Source organism: Halichoerus grypus, chromosome X (genome assembly GCF_964656455.1).
Source record: "Halichoerus grypus chromosome X, mHalGry1.hap1.1, whole genome shotgun sequence".
Lineage (NCBI taxonomy): Eukaryota > Metazoa > Chordata > Mammalia > Carnivora > Phocidae > Halichoerus > Halichoerus grypus.
Genome location: NC_135727.1, coordinates 5,017,248 through 5,037,714, shown reverse-complemented (window position 1 = coordinate 5,037,714; position 20,467 = coordinate 5,017,248). Strand labels below are relative to the sequence as shown.

Genomic DNA, 20,467 nt, shown 5'->3' with positions numbered 1-20,467 from the left:
TGGCCACCAAGTTAGTAGGTCTAGTGGGGTTTCTCTTCTGCCATGAAGAACAGGAGAATGTCCAGACTTTCTGTAAAGCCTCATTTTAAGGTCATTGACATCCTAAGGCAGGTATTAATTGTACCCTCATTTCATGGAGGAGCAGACTGAGACTTAGAGAGGGTGTGTGCCTTGCTCAAGCAGTGCAAGGGGTAGAGACGGTCTGGGAATCCAGAGCCCTGCCATTCCTAACCACCTTGGGCTTGTGCTCGCTCCTCCTCTGGGCACACAGCCTAGCAAAGTCCTCTTCCCTGCTCTAAACAGAAAGCCAACGGGTCAGGAAGCAGGCTTGCTGGAAGCCCCAGCTCAGACCTGAAATCATTAAGACCATCCCAAATGGGGAGGCATACTGGTCCATGAGGGGCAACCTAAGGAGGAGAAACTCAAGTTCAGGGCAGGGAGGGCTTCTATCGCCAGACCCTCCCCAGTGCTGCAGCCTCGAGCTCCCAAAGCTGTTGTTTTAAAATAGATGCTTATTTTTAATTTTTATTACGGAAGTATAGCTAACATACACGTTATTTTAGTTTCAGGTGTACAAGATAGTGATTCCACAAGTCTATACCTCACTCGGTGCTCACCATGATAAATGTGGTCATCCTCTGTCACCATACAAGGTTATCACAATATCATTGACTATATTCTCTGTACTGTGCTTTTTATCTCCCTGACTTATTTATCTTATAACTAGAAGTTTGTACCTCCTCATCCCCTTCACCTATTTCGCCCATCCCCCACCCCCACCCCTCTGATGAGCACTGGTTTGTTCTCTGTATTTATGAGTCTATTTCTGGTTTTTTGTTTGTTTGCTGATTTGCTTTGTCCACATATAAGTGAAATCATATGAAATTAATCTTTCTCTGTCTGACTTATTTCACTTAGCATTATACCCTCTAGGTCCATCCATGTTGTTGCCAATGGCAAGATCTCATTCTTCTTTATGGCTGAGTAATGTTCCATTACATGTAAATGCCACATCTTCCTTATCCATTCATCTATGGATGGACACTTGGGTTGCTGCCCATTGTCTTGGCCATTGTAAATAAGTATATATCATTTTGAATTGGTGTTTTTGTTTTCTTTGTGTAAATACCCAGTAGTGGAATTACTGGATCATATGGTATTTCTATTTTTAATTTTTTGAAGAACGTCCATACTGTTTTCCAGAGTGCCTGCAGCAATTTGCATTCCCACCATCAGTGTGCGAGGCTTCCTTTTTCTCTACATCCTTGACAACACGTTATTTCTTGTCTTTTTGATATTAGCCCTTCTTGACTAATGTGAACTGATATCTTGTGATTTTGATTGGCATTTCCCTGATGATGAGTGATGGTGAGTATCTTTTCATGTGTCCGTTGGCCATTATGTCTTCTTTGGAAAAATGTCAATTCAGGTTCTCTGCTCATTTTTTAAATCAGATTATTTGGGGTTTTTTTTGGCGTTGAGTTGTATAAGTTCTTTTATATATTTTGAATATTAGCCTCTTATTGGATATATTATTTGCAAATATATTCTGCCTTTTCATTTTGTTGATAGTTTCCTTCACTGTGCAAAAGCTTTTTATTTTGATGTAGTCCCAATAGTTTATTTTTGCTTTTGTTTCCCTTGCCTTAGGAGACATATCCAGAAAAATGTTGCTAAGACCAATGTCTAAGAAATTACTACTTATGTTTTCTTTTAGGATTTTTATGGTTTCAGGTCTCACATTTAGGTCTTTAATCCATTTTGAGTTTATTTTTGGTTTTAGAAAGTGGGCCAGTTTCATTCTTTTGCGTGTAGCTCTCCAGTTTCCCCAGCACCATTTATTGAAGAGACTTTTACCAGTAGCCCATGCTTCTGGGCCTCTCATGGTTCCCCAGGAACAAAAGGATCTGTATCAGGCTCCAAAGCTGCCCGGCCACTATCCCCCACCCCAACCGCTGTCACCCTGCCACCCTGATACTCCAGGTCCTCCAGGATATGGCCATGACCACTTCTCTCACCTCATAATCTAGAACCTTCCTTTTCCCTCCATGGTGCTTCTCCTGCCCCTCCTGCCCTCGCCTTCCCTGACACACAGCCATAAACTGCCATGGTCTCTTCCAGTATATTGCTCAAAGCCCAGTGTGCTGCTTCCAGTGTATTGCTCAAAACCCAGCAGTGCCTGCCCCTGCCTGGCTTCCCTGAGGTGCCCATCAGGAGGGGTTTTGCCATTCCCCCCTGCCTCCCCAACACCCTCGGTTTGCACCTCAGTATTCTAGCCCTTGTCACAGAGTGTTTGTGGCTTAGAGGGGAAGTGCTCCGGTGGCAGAATCAGTCCACCCTAAAAGACTAGAATCTACTGTAGGTCAGCAATCAACTAGCCTAGGGCTTGGCTCAGAGTTGGTGTTCAGGAAATAGAAAGGGAGCTGGCCTTCCTTCACGTAAGTTCTTGGAACTCACCCAGCAAAGACTGTGATGGAAAGACATTCTAGAATCCTAGAACCAAAGTCTGGGGCAGTGGAGAGGGCCCTCAAGCAGCTCGTGCAGAGTATCCAAGCCAGGCTGAGCATCAGGGGACACTGGGGCTGCTGATTAAAATGCAGATTTCCTGGGCCCTATGCCAAAGCTACTAAATCAGAATCTCCGGGTGGAGGGAGACGGGGAGATCCAGCTGCAGTTCGAAAAGGGCTCTACAGGAGCTCCAGTGGCGCAATCGGTTAGCGCGCGGTACTTATACGAAAAGGGCTCTACAGGTGGTTCTGATGTATGCTGCAGATTGCGGAGGCCAGGGCCCCAGCTCCCACAGCAAGTCATCGCAGACTGGGACGAGAACTCTGGCTCTTGCCTCCCAGTGTGGGACTCTCTCCCCTATGTCAGCAGGCCTAGCTGGCTGCCAAGGCTGAGGAGCTGCATCCATGAGTCACTTGCTGACAACAGACATGTGCCTCGAGGGCATGAGTCATAACAGACCACAGCTGACGCTGGGTAACTCCAAAGATGTCAATGGGAGAGGTTTGGGGATGCCCGTCTGTGCTGCCACCCTGGTACTTAAGAGACATATCCAGACATATCCACCTAGTACTGGGTGCTCAGGGCAGGAACAGCCCAAGATGGGGCAGGAAACCTGCACATCCTTCAATCCTTCGGTCCAGCCTTCTGTCCACTGCTTTGGACCCAAACGTAGTGTTTGTCCAGCACTCAGCTAGGAGCTGGGGCTGTAGCAGCGAACATGCCATCAGGAAACCCCAAGGAGCAGGAGGCCCATCACTCGGATGAGGTGTGGGGAGGGGCAGTGCCTGGTGATGCTCCGTGCACGCAGACAGGGGTCAGCCTAGTCTGGTGGGCAGGGCGGACAGATGGAGGATAAGGAGGTAACCGCAGGGATGGGGAACCGGGGGAAGAGAACAGTTGCAACAAGAGGGGACTGTGTGTGTACAGGCTCTGAGGCACGTGAGGAAGAGGGAGGCCTGTGTGGCTGGATCCCAGAGTGCAAATGGATGAGCAGAGGGGCAGGCACCGGGGCAGGGGTGGGGGCTGCCAGAGGGGAGGGGGCAGGGCCTTTGAGGCTCTGGTAGGGATGTTTTATTCTATATTAAGAATAATGGGGGACACCTGGGTGGCTCAGTCATTAAGCGTCTGCCTTCGGCTCAGGTCATGATCCCAGGGTCCTGGGATCAAGTCCCACATCGGGCTCCTTGCTCAGTGAGGAGCCTGCTTCTCCCTCTCCCTCTGCTGCTCCCCCTGCTTGTGCTCTCTCTCTCTGACAAATAAATAAATAAAAATCTTAAAAAAAAAAAAAAAAGAACAATGGGAAGGGCCAACAAACACATGAAAAGATGCTCAACATCAGTAGCAACTGGAGAAATGCAAATCAAAACCACAATGAGATACTACCTCGTGCCACTAAGATTAAAAAAAACAAAAAAACAAAAACAACAAACAAAACCCCAGAAAAGAACAAGTGTTGGGGAGGCTGCGGAGAAACTGGAACCCCTGTGCACTGCTGATGGGACTGGAAAATGGGGCAGCCTCTGCAGAAAACACTTTGGTGGTTCTTCAAAAAGTTAAACATAGTTACCTTGTGCCCCAGCATTTCCACTCCTGAGTACATACCCAAGAGGACTGGTGTTCAGACAATGAATGCTCATAGCAGCATTATTCATAATCGAAAAAAGTGGAAACAGCCCAAATGTTCATCAACTGGCCAGAGGAAAAATAAACTGCAGTCCATCCATAATGAAGTATTACTCAGCCATGAAAGAGAATGAAGTGCAGATCCATGCTACACCTAAAATTTCATGCTAGGGTGAAGAAGCCAGTCCCAAAAGACCACATACTGTATGATTCCATTCATGTGTAATGTCCAGAAGAGGCCAATCCGTACAGACAGAAAACAAATTAGTGGTTGCCAGTGGCCGGGGGGAGGGGAAGAATGGAGTGACTGGTTGATGGTATGGGGGTTTTGGGGAGTGGGCTGATGAAAATGTTCTGGAATTAGTGGGGATTGTTGCATAACTTCATTAATATAATTAATGCCACTGAATCGTACACTTTAAAATGTTAATTGACAGGGGCGCCTGGGTGGCTCAGTCTATTGAGCTACCGCCTTCAGCTCAGGTCAGGATCTCAGGGTCCTGGGATCGAGCCCCGCGTTGGGCTCCCTGCTCAGCGGTGAGTCTGCTTCTCCCTCTCCCTCTGCCTCTTCTCCCCCTGCTCATGCTCTCTCTCTCTCAAATAAATAAATATTTTTTGAAAGTGTTATTGACAGATTTCATCACACACACCCATATTAAGTACAATTTTAAAAGGGGGGCAGAACAATGGGAGGGCCAGTTCAGGGTCCAAAGCAGCAGATGGAAGGGCAGACTGTAGGACTGGCAGACTTCCTGCCAGTTCTAAGCACTTGGGTATCTGCACCTCTCTACCTTCCGGCACTTGCGAAGGCTCTCAGAGCCTGCTTCCTCGTCTGTGCGCTGGGCCCGGGCAAAGCTTCACCTCGCTGCCAGGTTTCCCTAAGAGTACGTGGGGAGCTCCGGTACACAGTAGGTGTGCAAACAGTGCCGTGCAAGGAAAAGGCAGCTCCAAGGGACAAAGTAACCCATTCATGGCCATCCAGTTAAGTGACCAAGTCAGAACTGTCTGGAGTCACACTGCCCGACTCCTTATCTCGACTTTGCCCCTTGGAGCTGCCGTGGCCTTGTACACAGCGTGCAGCTGATAACAGCAGTTTTTCCTCGCTTCTAGGCCCTCTGCACCTCTGGGCCCACCAGATGGAGCAGCCAGCCCTGGGGCCTCTCCACCCCGGAGCCAGGAAGCAGTTTTCTCTCAGGGCACCAAGCGCTCCCTGGCTCACTCCCTTTGCGAAGACTTCCCCAGACTCCCAGATGGGTCGTCCTCATTCAGTTCAAGAGCAGGAAACATACAAAATGTGTTCTTATTTAATGGCTTCTGTTGTTGGCCTGGGAAGTCACTGAGAGGAAAATCAGAGGCAAGCACAGGCTCTTTTCCTGAAAACATTCATGAAAATGTTAACTTTTGCATTGGGTTCTGTGCTATTGTTCCAAGTTTATCAAGCTGTCATGGAAGGTGGTTCCAGAAGGGCAAATCATAAGAACACGGGGAAGCCCTGAGGGTGTCTTCCGCAGTCCGTTTCCCCCACTGGTCCCTTCTGCTTTGTGCCCTTCACTTCCTCTGACCCCCTACCCCCCAGCAGCCTGGTGCCCCAACCTTCCAGTCTCGAAGATGGGGTTCATGTGAAGATGAAGGTATGACACTTAGCCCTATGTGCAGCTTATAATAAGTGCTTGATAGGGTCAGTGACAATTATAATGACTTTAAATCATAAAAAAATCACTGCTCATTTTTCTCAGGGACCTTGCTTTTTCTGACATAATTGGTCATCTAACTGTAAGACTGTATCTTTTCCCACAGGACTCAATAGACTTTTTTAATGACAAAGACAAAAAGCAGCTGTCCACCCTATCCTTTGTGCTGACTCGGCTCTTCCAGGGGAGAAGGTTGCTCCTCCGTGGCCTGGACACTCTCCAAGTGCCTCCCAGGGCTGGCAGGGGACTCAGGGCAGACGTCTCCATTAGACACAGGATGTACTAGGGCCATGATACTTTTAGCGGCTCATGAAAATACTTCAATTTCTTTTCAAATCAGAAGGGAGACAATGAACTCTTAGATGGAAGAAAATATTTTAATATGTACTATTAATGTGGATTCATAGACATTCATATGAATTCACATATTCATCTTTATAGCTACAGAGTCATCAACTATAATTGTTATGCATTTTGTTATTGAGGAAGGGGCCCACAAAGGCCAAAGTGTCCCAGAGCCACAGAAGTCAGTGCAGCCCTGGGCCCCCAGCAGGGAGGCACTTTCCCTCTGGTCATCTCGTTTCCGATTCTGATCACTACCAGCAACCCTGCAGAGAGGCTGAGCTTTGGAAAAAAGAGGTGAGCTGGTTGGTGTCCGCCAGTCCTGAATGCCCCTTGTTGCCATTTCAGAGATCTCAGGTGGAAGAGCCCCTACTCCTGAGAGGAGAGCCCCTCAGTCTGCCCCCAAGCCTCATCTGCCACCTTCTCCAGCTACCTCTGGGCTGCCGGGAAGAGAGCTGCATGGTCGGAACAGTGCAGGTAAATGTTAACCACTAATTCTGATCAGAACCGTTGTTGCCAAAACCTCCATAATGCTGCGAGGCTGTAGTTGACCAGTGTCCTGGGAGTGCCCACGGAGTGTCAACCTGGCTCAGTCAGATTCTCCACAGAAGCAGAGCCAAGAGATGAGATAGAAAGATAGACCTAGATAGATGGATAGGTGGGTGGGTGGTTGGATGGATGGATGGATGGGTGAATAGAGAGATGGATGGATTTTAGGGAGCTGGTCCCCAAAATTGTGGGTCCTGGCAAGTCCCAAATCTATAGGGCAGGCCAGCAGGCTGGAAACTCAGTCAGGGGTTGCTGATGTAGTCTGGAGGCAGGATTTCTTCTTTGGGAAACCTCAGAAGGCCTTTCACTGATTGTATGAGGCCCATCCACATTATCAAGGGTTCGTAGTCTTCTTGACTTGAAGTCAGCTGATTGTAGATGTTGCCCACGAGTACAAAATACCTTCACAGCAACACTCAGATTAGTGTTTGATTGAATAACTGGGGACCATGGCCTGGCCAGGGTCACACATAAACTGACTCTCATGTTGCCCATGCTGCATTGGTATTGGTCAGACCTTGCTGGCTTATTTAACTACTTGAATCCTCTGTAATTGTCCACCTGCCTCCCCAGTCAGGAAGGCCCAAGTCAGGTTCTCAGCTAGCGGGACCTTGAACCGCCCAGCCCAGTGCCTGGCCCTTTAGCTAGGTCAGAGTGATGCTGTGTCCCCAGGGCTCTTCGGCGCAGCTCATGCCCCCTTGCCTTGTCACTGTAAGCAATGGCCAGAAGTGAGCACTAGTCAGTGCTCTCCCTGGGTAGTTCTGGTTTCCTGGGCTCTGTAGCCCTAGGTGCAGTGGCAGAAAGGACCAGCCACAGGGTCCTGTCTTCAGGGTCTTAGGCTCTTTCCTCCTGTGGGGATGGAGGGCAGGGAGTGAATGTCTTTGCCTTTCCAGCAGAGGGGAAAACACAGCCCCCTCCAGACGTCCACACTCAGAGGAAGCCACTTTAGAGGTAGGCTACCAGCATAGGCCTCTAAATGCCCCCATGGTGTCCTAGAGCTTGGGGGTTGGCTGAATGCACTAGAAGCATCTAGAGTTAGTTGTTCAAACTGCAACTCGTGACCTACATGTGGTTGTCCTAAAATCAAGTTTGCAAGCCTCGACCAGCATATTTGGAAACATGAAACAGAATAAAAAGAACATAATGGAGTAGCTCTATTTTTAAATTTTTGAGGCACCTCCACACTGTTTTCCAAAGTGGCTGTACCAACTTGCATTCCCACCAACAGTGTAAGAGGGTTCCCCTTTCTCCACAACCTCTCCAACATTTGTTGTTTCTTTCCCTGTCCATTTTTGCCATTCTAACTGGTGTAGGTGGTATCTCAATGTGGTTTTGATTTGGATTTCCCTGATGGCTAATGATGATGAACATCTTTTCATGTGTCTGTTAGCTATTTGTATGTCTCCTTCAGAGAAGTGTCTTTTCATATCTTCTGCCCACTTTTTGACTTGATTATTTGTTTTTTGGGTGTTGAGTTTGAGAAGTTCTTTTTAGATCTTGGATACCAGCTCTTTATCTGTAGTGTCATTTGCAAATATCTTCTCCCATTCTGTGGGTTGCCTCTTTGTTTTGTTGACTGTTTCCTTTGCTGTGCAGAAGCTTTTTATCTTGATGAAGTCCCAAAAGTTCATTTTTGCTTTTGTTTCACTAGCTTTTAGAGCTGTATCTTGAAAGAAGTTGCTGTGGGCGATGTCAAAGAGGTTACTGCCTGTGTTCTCCTCTAGGATTTTGATGGATTCCTGTCTCACATTGAGGTCTTTCATCACTTTGAGTTTGTCTTTGTGATTGCACCCTGGGTATTTACCCCAAAGACACAGATGTAGTGAAAAGAAGGGCCATATGCACCCCAATGTTCATAGCAGCGATGTCCGCAATAGCCAAACTGTGGAAAGAGCCGAGATGCCCTTCAACAGATGAATGGATAAAGAAGATGTGGTCCATATATACAATGGAATATTACTCAGCCATCAGAAAAGATGAATACCCAACTTTTACATCAACATGGCTGGGACTGGAGGAGATTATGCTAAGTGAAATAAGTCAAGCAGAGAAAGTCAATTATCATATGGTTTCACTTATTTGTGGAACATAAGGAATAACATGGAAGACATTAGGAGAAGGAAGGGGAAAATGGGGGGCGGGAGTTGGAGGGAGAGATGAACCATGAGAGACTATGGACTCTGAGAAACAAACAGGGTTTTAGAGGGGAGCGGGGAGGGGGGATTGGTTAGCCCGGTGATGGGTATTAAGGAGGGCACGTACTGCATGGAGCACTGTGTGTTATACGAAAACAATGGATCGTGGATCACCACATCAAAAACCAATGATGTATTATATGGTGACCAACATAACATAATAAAATTAAAAAAAAAAACATAATGGAAAATATTCAAGTGTATCATCTTAGTCCATTTGGGCTGTTACAAAAAAAAAAAAAACACAAAAAACAAAAAACAAAAACAAAACCTATGCACCAGGTGGCTTAAACAACAAACATTCATGTCTCACAATTTTGGAAGCCGGGAAGTCTAAGAGCAAGGCAGCAAGAGATTTGCTGTCTGGTGAGGTTCATAGATGGTCATCTTCCGCTGTGTTCTCACAAGGCAGAAAGGTTGAGGCAGCTCTCTGGGTCTCTTTTATGATGGCATCAGTCCCATTCATGAGGGCTCCACCCTCACGACCTCATCACCTCCCAAAGGCTGGGTTAAGATTTCAACATATGAATTCTGGCACATTCAGTCTAAGCATCCTGCCCCTAGTTCCCCAAATTCATGTCCTTCTCACATGCAAAATCCCACCCAACAGCCCCCCAAATTTTAATAGGTTCTGGCATCAGCTCTAAAGTCTAAGGCCAAAGGCTCATCTACACCTCATCTAGATCACCTATGAGCAAGACCCAAGGTTTGGTGCATCCTGAGGCCAATTCCTCTCCAGCTGTGAGCCCGCGAAAGCAAACAAGTTATAGCGGTGGGACAGGCATAGGATAGACAGTCCCCTTCCAAAAGGGAGAAATAGGAAAGAAGGAAGAGGTAAATGGGTCCCAAGTAAGTCTCAAACCAACAGGGCAAACATTAAACCTTAAGGCTCCAGAATAATCCCGTTGGGCTTGATGCTCTTTCAAGCCCACTGGGCTGGCAACAGTACCCTCCAGCTCCTTGGGATGGCCCACGGGGGCTCTCTGCCTGGGCCCTGCCCCCGAGCTGGCTCTCTGCTGGTGCCCTGAGGTTCTCCCTGGCTGGACTCCCAAGCCCATGACTCCACGTGGCCGCCCTGTCCTTTGGAACCTAGGTGGAGGCAGCCGTGGCCTGGTGCAGGCACCCTGAGCTTTCGGGAAGAACAGTGTGTGTTTGCGGCTGAATGGCATTACGCTCCAGTCCTATAGGGTCTGAGAAGTCCATCATTCTTCCTTCCTTTTGACCTCACTTTCTCTGTCTCCTTTAGTCCCAGCTGGCAGTGTATCTGCTGGTGTCACCCCACCTCTGTGCCTAGCCTTTGTTGATGATGGTCTGTAGTTCACATCCTTGCTAATCTCCGTATCAAAGGGTTGCTTGGCCATACCCTTAGGGTTCTCATTTTTCCCAATATGGGTGGGCTGGGAATTTTCCCAGTCTTTGAGTTCTCTTTCTTTTTTGCTGAACAATCCCATATTTAAGTCACTTCTCTCTTCTCACATTCCACTATGAGCTGTCAGGAAGAGCCAAGCCTCACCTTCAACGCTTTGCTAGAAATCTCTTCAGCTAATATCCTATTTCATTACTTGCAAGTTCCGCCTTCCATAAAACACTAGAACATGAACACAGTTCAGCCAAGTTCTTTGCCACTATATAACAAGGATCGCCTCCCCTCCAATTGCCAATAACATGTCCTCATTTCCATGTGAGATCTCATCAGAGTGACCTTTTCCATCCAGAAGACTGAGGCATTCTCTCTAGCACCTCTCTTTCCTTCCTGAGCTCTCTTTAAAGGCCCACGCACAGCAATGGAGGCTCTAGTCTCTACTGTTCCAGAGCTGCTCCCACATGTTTAGAGCTTTGTTAGAGCAGCACCCCAATTCTCAGTACCAATTTCTTGGTCTGTTTGGGCTGCTATAACAGAATACCATAGACTGAGGGGCTTAAACAGCAAACACTTCCTCCTCCCAGTTCTGGAAGCTGGGAAGTCCAAGATCAAGGCACCAACAGACTTGGTGTCTGGTGAGAGTCTACTTCCTGATTCCTAGACAGCCATCCTTTCGCTGTGTCTTCTCATGATGGAAGAGGCAAGGGAGCTCTCTGGGGTCTCTTTTATAAGGACACCAGTCCCATTCGTGAGGGCTCCACCCTCACGACCTCATCACTTCCCAAAGGCCTCACCTCTTGATACCATCACCTTGGGAGTTAGGTTTCAACATACGAGTTTTAGGGACATAAACCTTCAGTGTACAGCAGCATCTGAAGTTGTAATCTAAGTATTGATTCATGAAACTTTTGTTACACTTTATACTGATTTGTATGTGTACTTGTTTTCGGTGTTCATGCAAAATATATTTCTTACTATAAAAATGTTTGAGGGGCGCCTGGCTGGCTCAGTTGTAGGCCATGTGACTCTTGATCTCAGGGTCATGAGTTCCAGCCTCATGTTGGGTATAAAGATTACTTAAAAAACATTTTTTTTTTAAGATAAAAAGTAAAAAAGATAAAGTAAAAATGTTTGAAGTCATCAATGTATCCAAACAAGCCATTGTGCAGATTGGGAAATTGAGACCTAAAATTAGGGACGGGACATGTTTAAGGTCTTATAAAGAGGAAGAACAGAGAAGGATTAGAATCAACAAGTTGTCTCCTGACCTGAGCCCATGTGCTCCAAACTGGCTGCTGGACTGTGGCAATAGCCACCTAGGACTGCAAGACTTGACATTAACAAGGAAGATCAAGATCCCCTAAACAATCCCAAGCGTGTCTTAGAGGGACAAAAGCTGTTTTTACTATGGGTTGGGCTTTTTAAAGTGCATTCAAGTATACAACAGTATTGGTAATCATTTTACAATGTATATATGTATCAAAACATCAAGTTGTGCACCTTAAATATAAACAATTATTTGTCAATTAAGCCTCAATAAAGCTGAAGAAAAAAGTCACCAGGCATGCCTGGCTGGCTCGGTTTGGTGGAGCGTGCAACTCTTGATCTCGGAGTTGTGAGTTCAAGCCCCACGTTGGGTGTAGAGATTACTTAAAAAATAAATAAATAAAATCTTAAAAAAAAAAGTCACCAAAAAAACTGCATTCACTTTTGGGTTGCAGTCACAAATGCAAAGTAATTTTACTCTTTAGGGGATGCTGTGTTTTTGTATATTTCTGCCTGCCTACCATCCACTTTCCTGGCTTCTAAACTCTCTTTCTTCTGGGGTGTGGGGTGTCTCCACACCAATCAGGGTTGAGTTGAAGCAGCACGGCCAAGGTGATATAGAATGATAGGGTTATCGTAGGATGGGACCCGCTGCCCTGGGTGGGGGGCTGGTGGAGGGCTCTAAGCATCAGGTGTTTAGCTTGAAGTCACCCAGGCCAACAGTCAGGAAGGAAAATGGGGCATGGGCAAGAACAAAGGCACACTGGTACCCCCATCTGTCTCTGGCCACCTCCAACCTGGGTACCATGGGTGACCAACAAGGGAAGCTGGTGCCCCTCACCAAGAAAGCTGGCAGGAGCTGAGGCAACTACAGGACTGGGACCCACCCCGTGTCAACAAGAGGAGCCACCAGATCAGGGACACAATGTGCGAGCTGCCACAGCACTGGCTCCTACTTCACTTATGTTTTCCAAAAGTCATTTGATTCTCTTGTGGTCCCCACTGACCAAGAGCTGTACCAGGAAGGGGTTCTGGGCACTGAAGCGCTGGTTTCACTCGATTGGCATGAAGCAAAGCCACTGTTTTTAACCATTTAGTGCAAGAAACAGCAGGGGCTAGAAATCTAGAAAACTTCAACATCCTGAGACTGGCTGTGTGTTTGTTCCAGGGCCTGATGTGGGGGGGCAAAGGCAGCTTTGCACTCCCAACACTTCCTCCTCACAGACTTCATATCATCTTGTAATCTGTGGTTTCAGGGCCTCACCTACCTATAGATACAGGGTCCCAAGAATATTAATAAGCCAGAGGCCCAGTTCTTGCCCCTACCTGTTCACTGAGGCTCCTGACTCACCCCCTGTTAGGGACTGAATGTTTGTGTCCCTCAAAATCATGTTTAATCTAACTACCTCCCAGTGTGATGATATTTGGAGGTGGGTCCTTTGGGAGGTAATTAGGTTTAGATGAGGTCATGGGGGTGGAGCCCTATGATGAAATTAGTGTCCTTATAGGAAGAGGGAGGGACCAGAACCCTCTCCCTCTCTCCACCATGTAAGGACACAGCAAGATGGCGGCTATCTGCAAACCAGGAAAAGGGCCCTCAACAGGAACCAAATCCACCAACACCTTGATTTTGGATTTCCCAGCTCTGGAACTGTGAGAAATGTTTATTATTTAAGCCACCCAGTCTGTGAAATTTTGTTACAGTAGCCCAAATTGACTAACACACCCCTTGATTATTTCTGGGAATTCCCAAAGGAGCTCTTGTTAGTGTTCACAAACATCCACTTATCACCACCTTCTTCCCTTCCAGAATTCATTCCCATTTGTTGATATCTGCTGCCCAGGGAGCCCCTTATAGAAACCACACTGCTACCTGGCCAAAGGCCATGCCAAGGGTCTGGTCCTGATACTGCCCAAACTGCCCACACCTCCTCATGACACAGCGGACTGGGGTTCTAGCAGGAAAAGGGGGAACAAGCTTGACTCTCTATTTTGGGCACATTTTGTTCTCTGGGCTCTAAGAAGCAAGGTGCACTGGGCCCAGAGGCCACAGGTCTCTCAACAGAGCTTTAAATCATGCTGCTCTGGACAAAGTGTTTGCTCCTGGGATTTGCAGCCCCAGTCACCTAACTCCTCCACCCTTCTTCTACCACCTGGTGACCCCACCAGGCCTCAGGCCTGTGGAATGCCTCCATGTTCTGCCCCTGCATGTCTGGGGAGCTCTGTGGACTGTTTCCGAATCCTTAAACTAAGCCCCTTGGTAATTGACTTGGACTTTGTGAGTTAGCCTACCCACTTATCCCTCTTTCCTGATCTCAGCCCCCAACAGGAAGAATGTCTCTCTACCCCTCACTCAAAAGGAAAGTGGTCCTGATTTCCTCCCAGCATCCTTCCCTCAGCTGGGATGGAGGTTCAGCCCAGGTTCTCAGGAGGGATGCCCCCCTCCCAACACTGTTCATCCTTTTCCAGATGGGAACGTAAAAGTTCTAGGTCTTTATGCCCCAACCATGGGCCTGGCTGTTCTTATAACCTTCTGACAACTTCCATTTAGAAAGGGAAAGACCTGCCAGAATAATGCACACTATGTTGGGTGGTGTCCACGAGTTGGCCAAATATGAGCATTCCATATATTGTGCTATAGAATATAGAGGTTGTCATGACAAGAAGAATGTCTTGCAGCTTGGCATGGAACCTTGGTAGCAGGGCCTCACAAGAGATCATCAACAGGGGAGTGGGGAGGTTCACAAAATTGCAACCCTTCTTAGAACAGTGTCTCCTTGGAATTTAGAGAAACGATGGTGCCTTTCTTTCCATAACAAATGTTACCAAGACAATACTTATTAGCACAGCCCATCTCTTGTGTCCTCTGCATCCCATTCCACATTACCATTGGCTGTCATGTTCATCTCTTTTAAACTTGACCTCATTTCAGGTGAGAGCAAGGTCTGTTCCAGAACAGAATATCTGTGGGTGCATGGGCCAGCAGCACTCACTCACACAAAAGGTAGGCATCTGAGTTCAAGTCCCCACTCTCTACTTTTGGTCATGATGTGTGGTCATGTGGGATGCCGGGCAAGTAAGTCAGCCTTCCAGGTTGCAACTGGACAGACATATGGAGTGAGGAACCTTTGGGGACTGCAGGAGGTGGTCCTCTCCTCAGCCAGCTCCTGCTGTATGGAGCCCTCATGTGTGTGTGTTGGAGGAGAGACACTTACGATGACTCCCAAGATGCTTGTCACCACTACCTGAAGAATGCCAGTTGCAGACAGCATCCTGCATGGCCTCAGGAGAGGTGGGAGCTCTTGGGGGAATCCTTGCCTGAACGGGTCCTAACTGCACAGTTAAGGGTGTTCCTGGGGCCTGGTTTCTGTCCAAAGGAATTCCTATAACCTTATCAGGGGTCACCTTCCCAGGGGTTTCAGGTGAGGGGCAACACTAGGAAGCCCCTTTGGGGCTGGCCTCCCAACGCACTGCTTTCCCCTTGTTACTGTGGTCAGTTGTCATTAATGGGCCCCCTAGTGAAACCCTTGTTGGATGTCTGTAGTCATTAAGTGTTAGCATCATCTAACATTTTCCTTGGGCTGCCAGCAGACAACTGTCCAAGGTAGGCAGCTTGAAATATAAATACAGACCAGCAGAATGACTTAGTGGTCAAGGGCTGCCCTGCCATCAAAATGGGGGTTCCACCAAGGGCCTCCTGTCTCCCTGGTCTAGACAAGAAATTCTCCTCAAAGTTGCTTCCCTCATGCTGTCATTTCCCGTCTTTTGTCAAAACAAGTTAAAAATAAAAAGCTAGAAGGGTGCCTGGCTGGCTCAGTTGGTAGAGCATGTGACTCTTGATCTTGGGGTCATGAGTTCAAGCCCCGCATTGAGCTTAAAATAAACAAATAAAATAAAAGAGAGGGAAAAAATTAAAAGGTAGGAAAAAATTTTAAATAGTAAAATAAGCTAGAAGACAGCACCCTAAAAAGAAAGTAGATTGAGTGGCAAAAAGTAAACAGTGCTAACAATGAAGATGAAGGCCAGCAAAAAAAATGCCCACAGGGGGCCCAAAGAGGTAGGTGACCACAGTTGTGGGCAGTAACTGTCTTGTGACCAGCCAGCGCCAAGCTACCTTCCCAGCAGGGTCCCCAGAGGTAGTGTCCAAGTCTTGGGAGTTACATACACCCTACCCTGAGCTTCGAATGGCAGCCCCTTAAAGCACAACTGTGCTTTGGATGACACAGTGGTGTGCAGTCAACAGATATCTCCTCTCAAGCAAATCAAGGGCAGCACTTCTTGAGAGCGTCCTCCTAATTTCATCAACCACAGCTCCCCAGAGTGTCTCTGCCCTGAGATCTGCGCTATGCTGGCACCCAGGGTCCCACTTGGCTCCACTGCCCTGGAACTCCCAGTCTAATGTGGATACTTTTTTCTCCCAGTTTTATTGACGTATAATTGACAGATAAAATTGTAATATATTTGAAGTGTACAATGTGATGATTTGATATATGTAGACATTGTAAAAGGATTCCTGCAACTGAGTTAGTTAACACATCCATCACCTCACATATTTACCTTTTTTGTTGTTGTTGAGAACACTGAATTTCTACTCCCCTAGCAAAGTTCAGTTATACAATCCAGTGGTATCAACTACAGTCACCATGCTTTACATGAGATCCTCAGACCTTATTCATCCTATAACTGAAAGTTTGTACCCTTTCACCAACTTCTCTTCATTTCCCCCACCCCTCAGCCCCTGGCAACCACTTGTGTCCACTCTGTTTCTGTTTCTATGAATTTGACTTTTCTCCCCTGATTTTAATGTAGTCCAGCTTGTCCCCCTTTCCCTTATGCTTTGTGTTTCTCATGCCATGTTTAAGGAATCTTTCCCTACCCTTAGGTCATGAAGATATTCTCCTCTATGATCTTCTGAAAGCTTTATAGTTTTACCTTTCACATTTAAGTCCTCAATCCACCTGGTCTTGATTTGTGTGTGTGATGTGAAGTAGGGGCCCTATTTCGTTTTTTATCCTTATGGATACCCAGTTGTCCCTGTACAATTGATTGAGAAGACTGTTCCCTCCCCCACTCCTCTGTCATAAAGCAGATTTTATCTGTACATGGGACTGTCTCCAAGCTCACTCTTCCATTCCATCAGTCTGTCTGTCCAGCTTTCTACCAAAACCACAAAATACAGATGTCTCTCAACAGCTACTGACCCAGGCTGCGTTCATTAGGGATTAGAAGGCTAAAGGTTGGGGATAGCCACGTTAGTAAGGATCTAGAAAATCAACTGGGAAAGCCTGGAGTTGTCATGGGGGGCAAAGGGTTCCCTAGCATGTCAGGGAGCAGAAGAGAGAGATTCTTAGGAGGATGAATGGAGAGTCAAGTCAGGTCTCAGCATGGGAGCATGAGGCTGAGAAAAGAATGTGGGGGTTATTGGGGTGTCCAAGGCTGAGATCACAGGGGCCTGGATGAATGAGGCGGCAGGGAAAACAGAAAGGGAGGGATGCATCCAAGAGACATTGAGAAGAGAAAGTTAAAATGATGGCCCTTTGTTACGAGTCAGTGGAAGGGGAAGGGGGCTGGAGACTGAACGATGATGCTAAGCTTTCTAGCCCAGAAACTGAGAGATGATTCTGGTTTGATGAAAGAGGCCCATAAAGTAGTCGGGGGAGTGTGTTTTCTGCTATTCCGCCCTGAAAGTTCAGTTGGTGTTCCCGAGAGCCCGAGTGCTCCTGACTGTGCACAGAGCCAGGCTGTTGAGCACTGATGCGTCACCCGTGGCTTTGGGCTTTGGGGGTTGAAGGGAAACTTTGAGTCATATTCAGGCCCCCTTGGATAGTGTTGAGTGGATTCACTTTGCAGTCTGAACCCAGTTGGATCATAAGGACATCCCAAAACACACCATTTGATAAGTAAGCAGCTGTCTTCCCAATGGCAAAGGTCACCCCGATTAAAACAACAGCAGCAACAAAAAATAGTGACCAAAACTAAAGGAAAAACTAACTTAAAAAACAGCAACAACAACCCAGTTAACCCTAGGCTAATTCATGGAACACTATGAAACATATCTAATATTGAGGGGCGCCTGGCTGGCTCAGTCCGTAGAGCGTGTGACTCTTGATCTCGGGGTTGTGAGCTCCAGCCCCACGTTGGGGGTAGAGATTACCTACAGAGAGGGAGGCAAACCATAAGAGACTCTTAACTCTAGAAACAAACTGAGGGTTGCTGGAGGGGAGGTAGGGGGGATGGGGTAACTGGGTGACGGGCATTAAGGAGGGCACTGGTGGAATGAACACTGGGTGTTACATGCAACTGCTGAATCACTAAATTCTACTTCTGAAACTAATAATACACTATATGTTAACTAAATTGAATTTAAATAAAAAATTTAAAAATTAAAAATTAAAATATTTAAAACAAAATAAATAAAAGTATATTGAATACTTTGTAAATGCTTAAAATGTTCTTTTTTCTGTCAGCCTAGTCTGTTTAAATGCATGGCAACGTTCCTCTCCATCTCCTACCCCTGCTGATCTCTGCCAAAGCATTCAGGTCTCATAGTATTACTGAAAAGCCAAAAGCATATTTACAGAGACTGGATGTGTATAAAGAGCAGATAAATCAAGTCTCTTGAGAAAATAAAATCCCACAGCAGATTATATATGTTGTAAGAAAACTAAAATAGCGTTCACAGCTCAATTACACCACCGATTGGATTTTTAGAAAGAGACCATTCACATTTTAGGTCATAAAATCATTCCCTTAATCCCTTAAACATCAAATAAAATTAAGATTTAGGATAAGATTCACTTGGTTAATAATGATATGAAAATCTTTGGCAAATAATTAAAAGGGATTTGGCAGTATAAGAACCAGCTAATTCCAACACATATTTAACAAAGAATGGGTCAAGGGAGGAATTGGTGTTTACTTTTTCTTTTTCTATATGAAATTGTAAAGGCCTCTCATTCTGTATACTACTGATGCTTGCCACAAAATCAGAGGTGCTATGGGAGCACATCCTGGCCATGAGGGGCTGGATCAGTAAGGCTAGGCCCCTGGAAATGTCTTCCCCTGAAAGGTAGCCAGAGTCTCTACTCTAATGAAGCAAAACTGTGGCGCGGACCACAAAGTTGCTATCTTGAGTTTCTGTAGTCACTTCTTTGTTCTGTGGCATGAGAACCACTGCTGACTTCTCCTGGGCCTCAGAAATCCTACGCCCAAGCCACCTAGCTTTCAGGTGTAGAAGCCTTGTTTTGGAAAAGCTAAAAACCACGTGTCCTGAGCCTAGAGACCCCTCCCTGGCATTCACACTTGTCCACTCACTCATCCATTCGTCCACACACACATTCACTCATCTATTCACTCATCCACTCAGTTATCTATTCATTCACTCACTGATTCATTCATTCAGTCACTCACTCATCTGTTCACTCACACATTCACTCATTCATTCGTCCTCTCACTCACTCATCCACTCACTTATCCATGCACTCACTCCTCCATTCACCCACTTATTCGTTCACTCACCAATTCACTCATTTACTCACACACACACACACACTCTCATCCATTCACTCACTCACTCATTCATTTACATGCTCATTTCGCAAGTGTTTCTTGAGTGCTTGCTGTATGCTTGTTGGCCAGAGGGCTGCAGAGCATACCAGGCCTTGGCCACTACCGTCAAGGAGCTGACTCCCAGTGAGAGATGGAAGAATCAACAAAGTGACCACACCACAGGGCAGAAGAAAATAAGGACAACATGTAGATAAGTAGAACCAGGGGGTGCAGGAGAAGTTAATGCCACCTCTAAAATTCTACATCATTTACTTCTTCCCTTTATTGCCTCTCTTCGCCACTAGAATGTCAGCTCCATGAAAGCAGAGACTTTCATTGGCCTTGTTCACCGCCATAGCTCCTGTGCCTAGAACAGTGCCTGCCACATGGTGGGTGCCCATTAAAATATCTGTGGAATGAATGAGTAGATTGTGGGGGAAGGAGGGAGCAATGTGGTGGAGCTCTCTTTGGAAATGCTTCCCAGAAAAAGGAATCCCGGAGATGGGCCTTGAAAAAAGAAAAGGGTCTTGGTGGATAGCCAGGATTGAGTAGCCTCTTGGTTTGAGGGACTAGCAAGAGCAATGGCCCGGGGGGTGGGAAATTGCCTGGTCTGTTCAGGGAACATAGGTGTCCTGCACAAGAATGTAGGTGCCAAATAAGGTTGGGACCGAACCAGCAGGAGCATTCAAAGTCAGGTAGAGGTGCTGCGTGGTCTCCTGCATGTGTTGGGGTCTAGAGAAAGAAATTTGGCATCCACTTACTATAAAGGCTGAATGCTTGGTGGATCCAAGACTTGCAGCCTGGAGACTGCAGAAGAGCCCTGATACCCTTTACCGAGTGCCTATTGAGCACCTAGTGTGTCTGCAAGAAAAGTCTATCACAGAGGAAAAAACTAGCAGCAGCAGGTGTAACAGGAAGGGCCCTGGCAGGAGAGGAGGCAGGGGTGGGCCCCCAGCTGGGCCTCCCAGTCTGGCTGTCAGTCCTGTGATGGGGACGGGCCAGCTGATCCCAAGGGCCCCTGCAGCCTTGACATTCTGGGACTCTAATTAAAGAAGTGAAAACTTCATTCCAGATAGCTGGGGAAATCCTTGGGTTCAATTTCATCTCCCAGGACTGGCAGTTCAGCTGGTACTGAGGCAGTTAAAAGAAATGGAATGGAAATCCAGAGAGCCTGCATCAGCCTAATTGTCCCTCGGCAGACTTGTTTGCTTCGAGATGTCAGCAACTCTTGTAGGCAACGGGCTGCAGTTTGGTTTCTGATCTTTTCTTTATACGTTGTGAAGAGGATGGGTCCCCTAGGCCAAGAGGAAATCAAAGACCAGGATCCTTCCAAATTTAGCTTCCAAGAAACCAGACAAGAAAGGTAGAGCTGGAGTCCAACG

The 20,467-nt window shown here is 46.8% G+C and overlaps 1 protein-coding gene across 4 annotated transcripts in view; it reads left to right on the top strand.

The window, feature by feature from the left end:
- Window positions 1-20,467, top strand: part of LOC118529413 (uncharacterized) — a 263,313-nt gene that overhangs the window by 236,346 nt on the left and 6,500 nt on the right. For all 4 annotated transcript variants that reach the window (XM_078064752.1, XM_078064754.1, XM_078064751.1 and 1 more), the window contains 2 exons: window positions 6,513-6,641; window positions 14,470-14,541. In XM_078064752.1, the coding sequence (XP_077920878.1) occupies window positions 6,513-6,641; window positions 14,470-14,541 (201 nt within the window). The remainder of the gene's footprint in view (window positions 1-6,512; window positions 6,642-14,469; window positions 14,542-20,467) is intronic.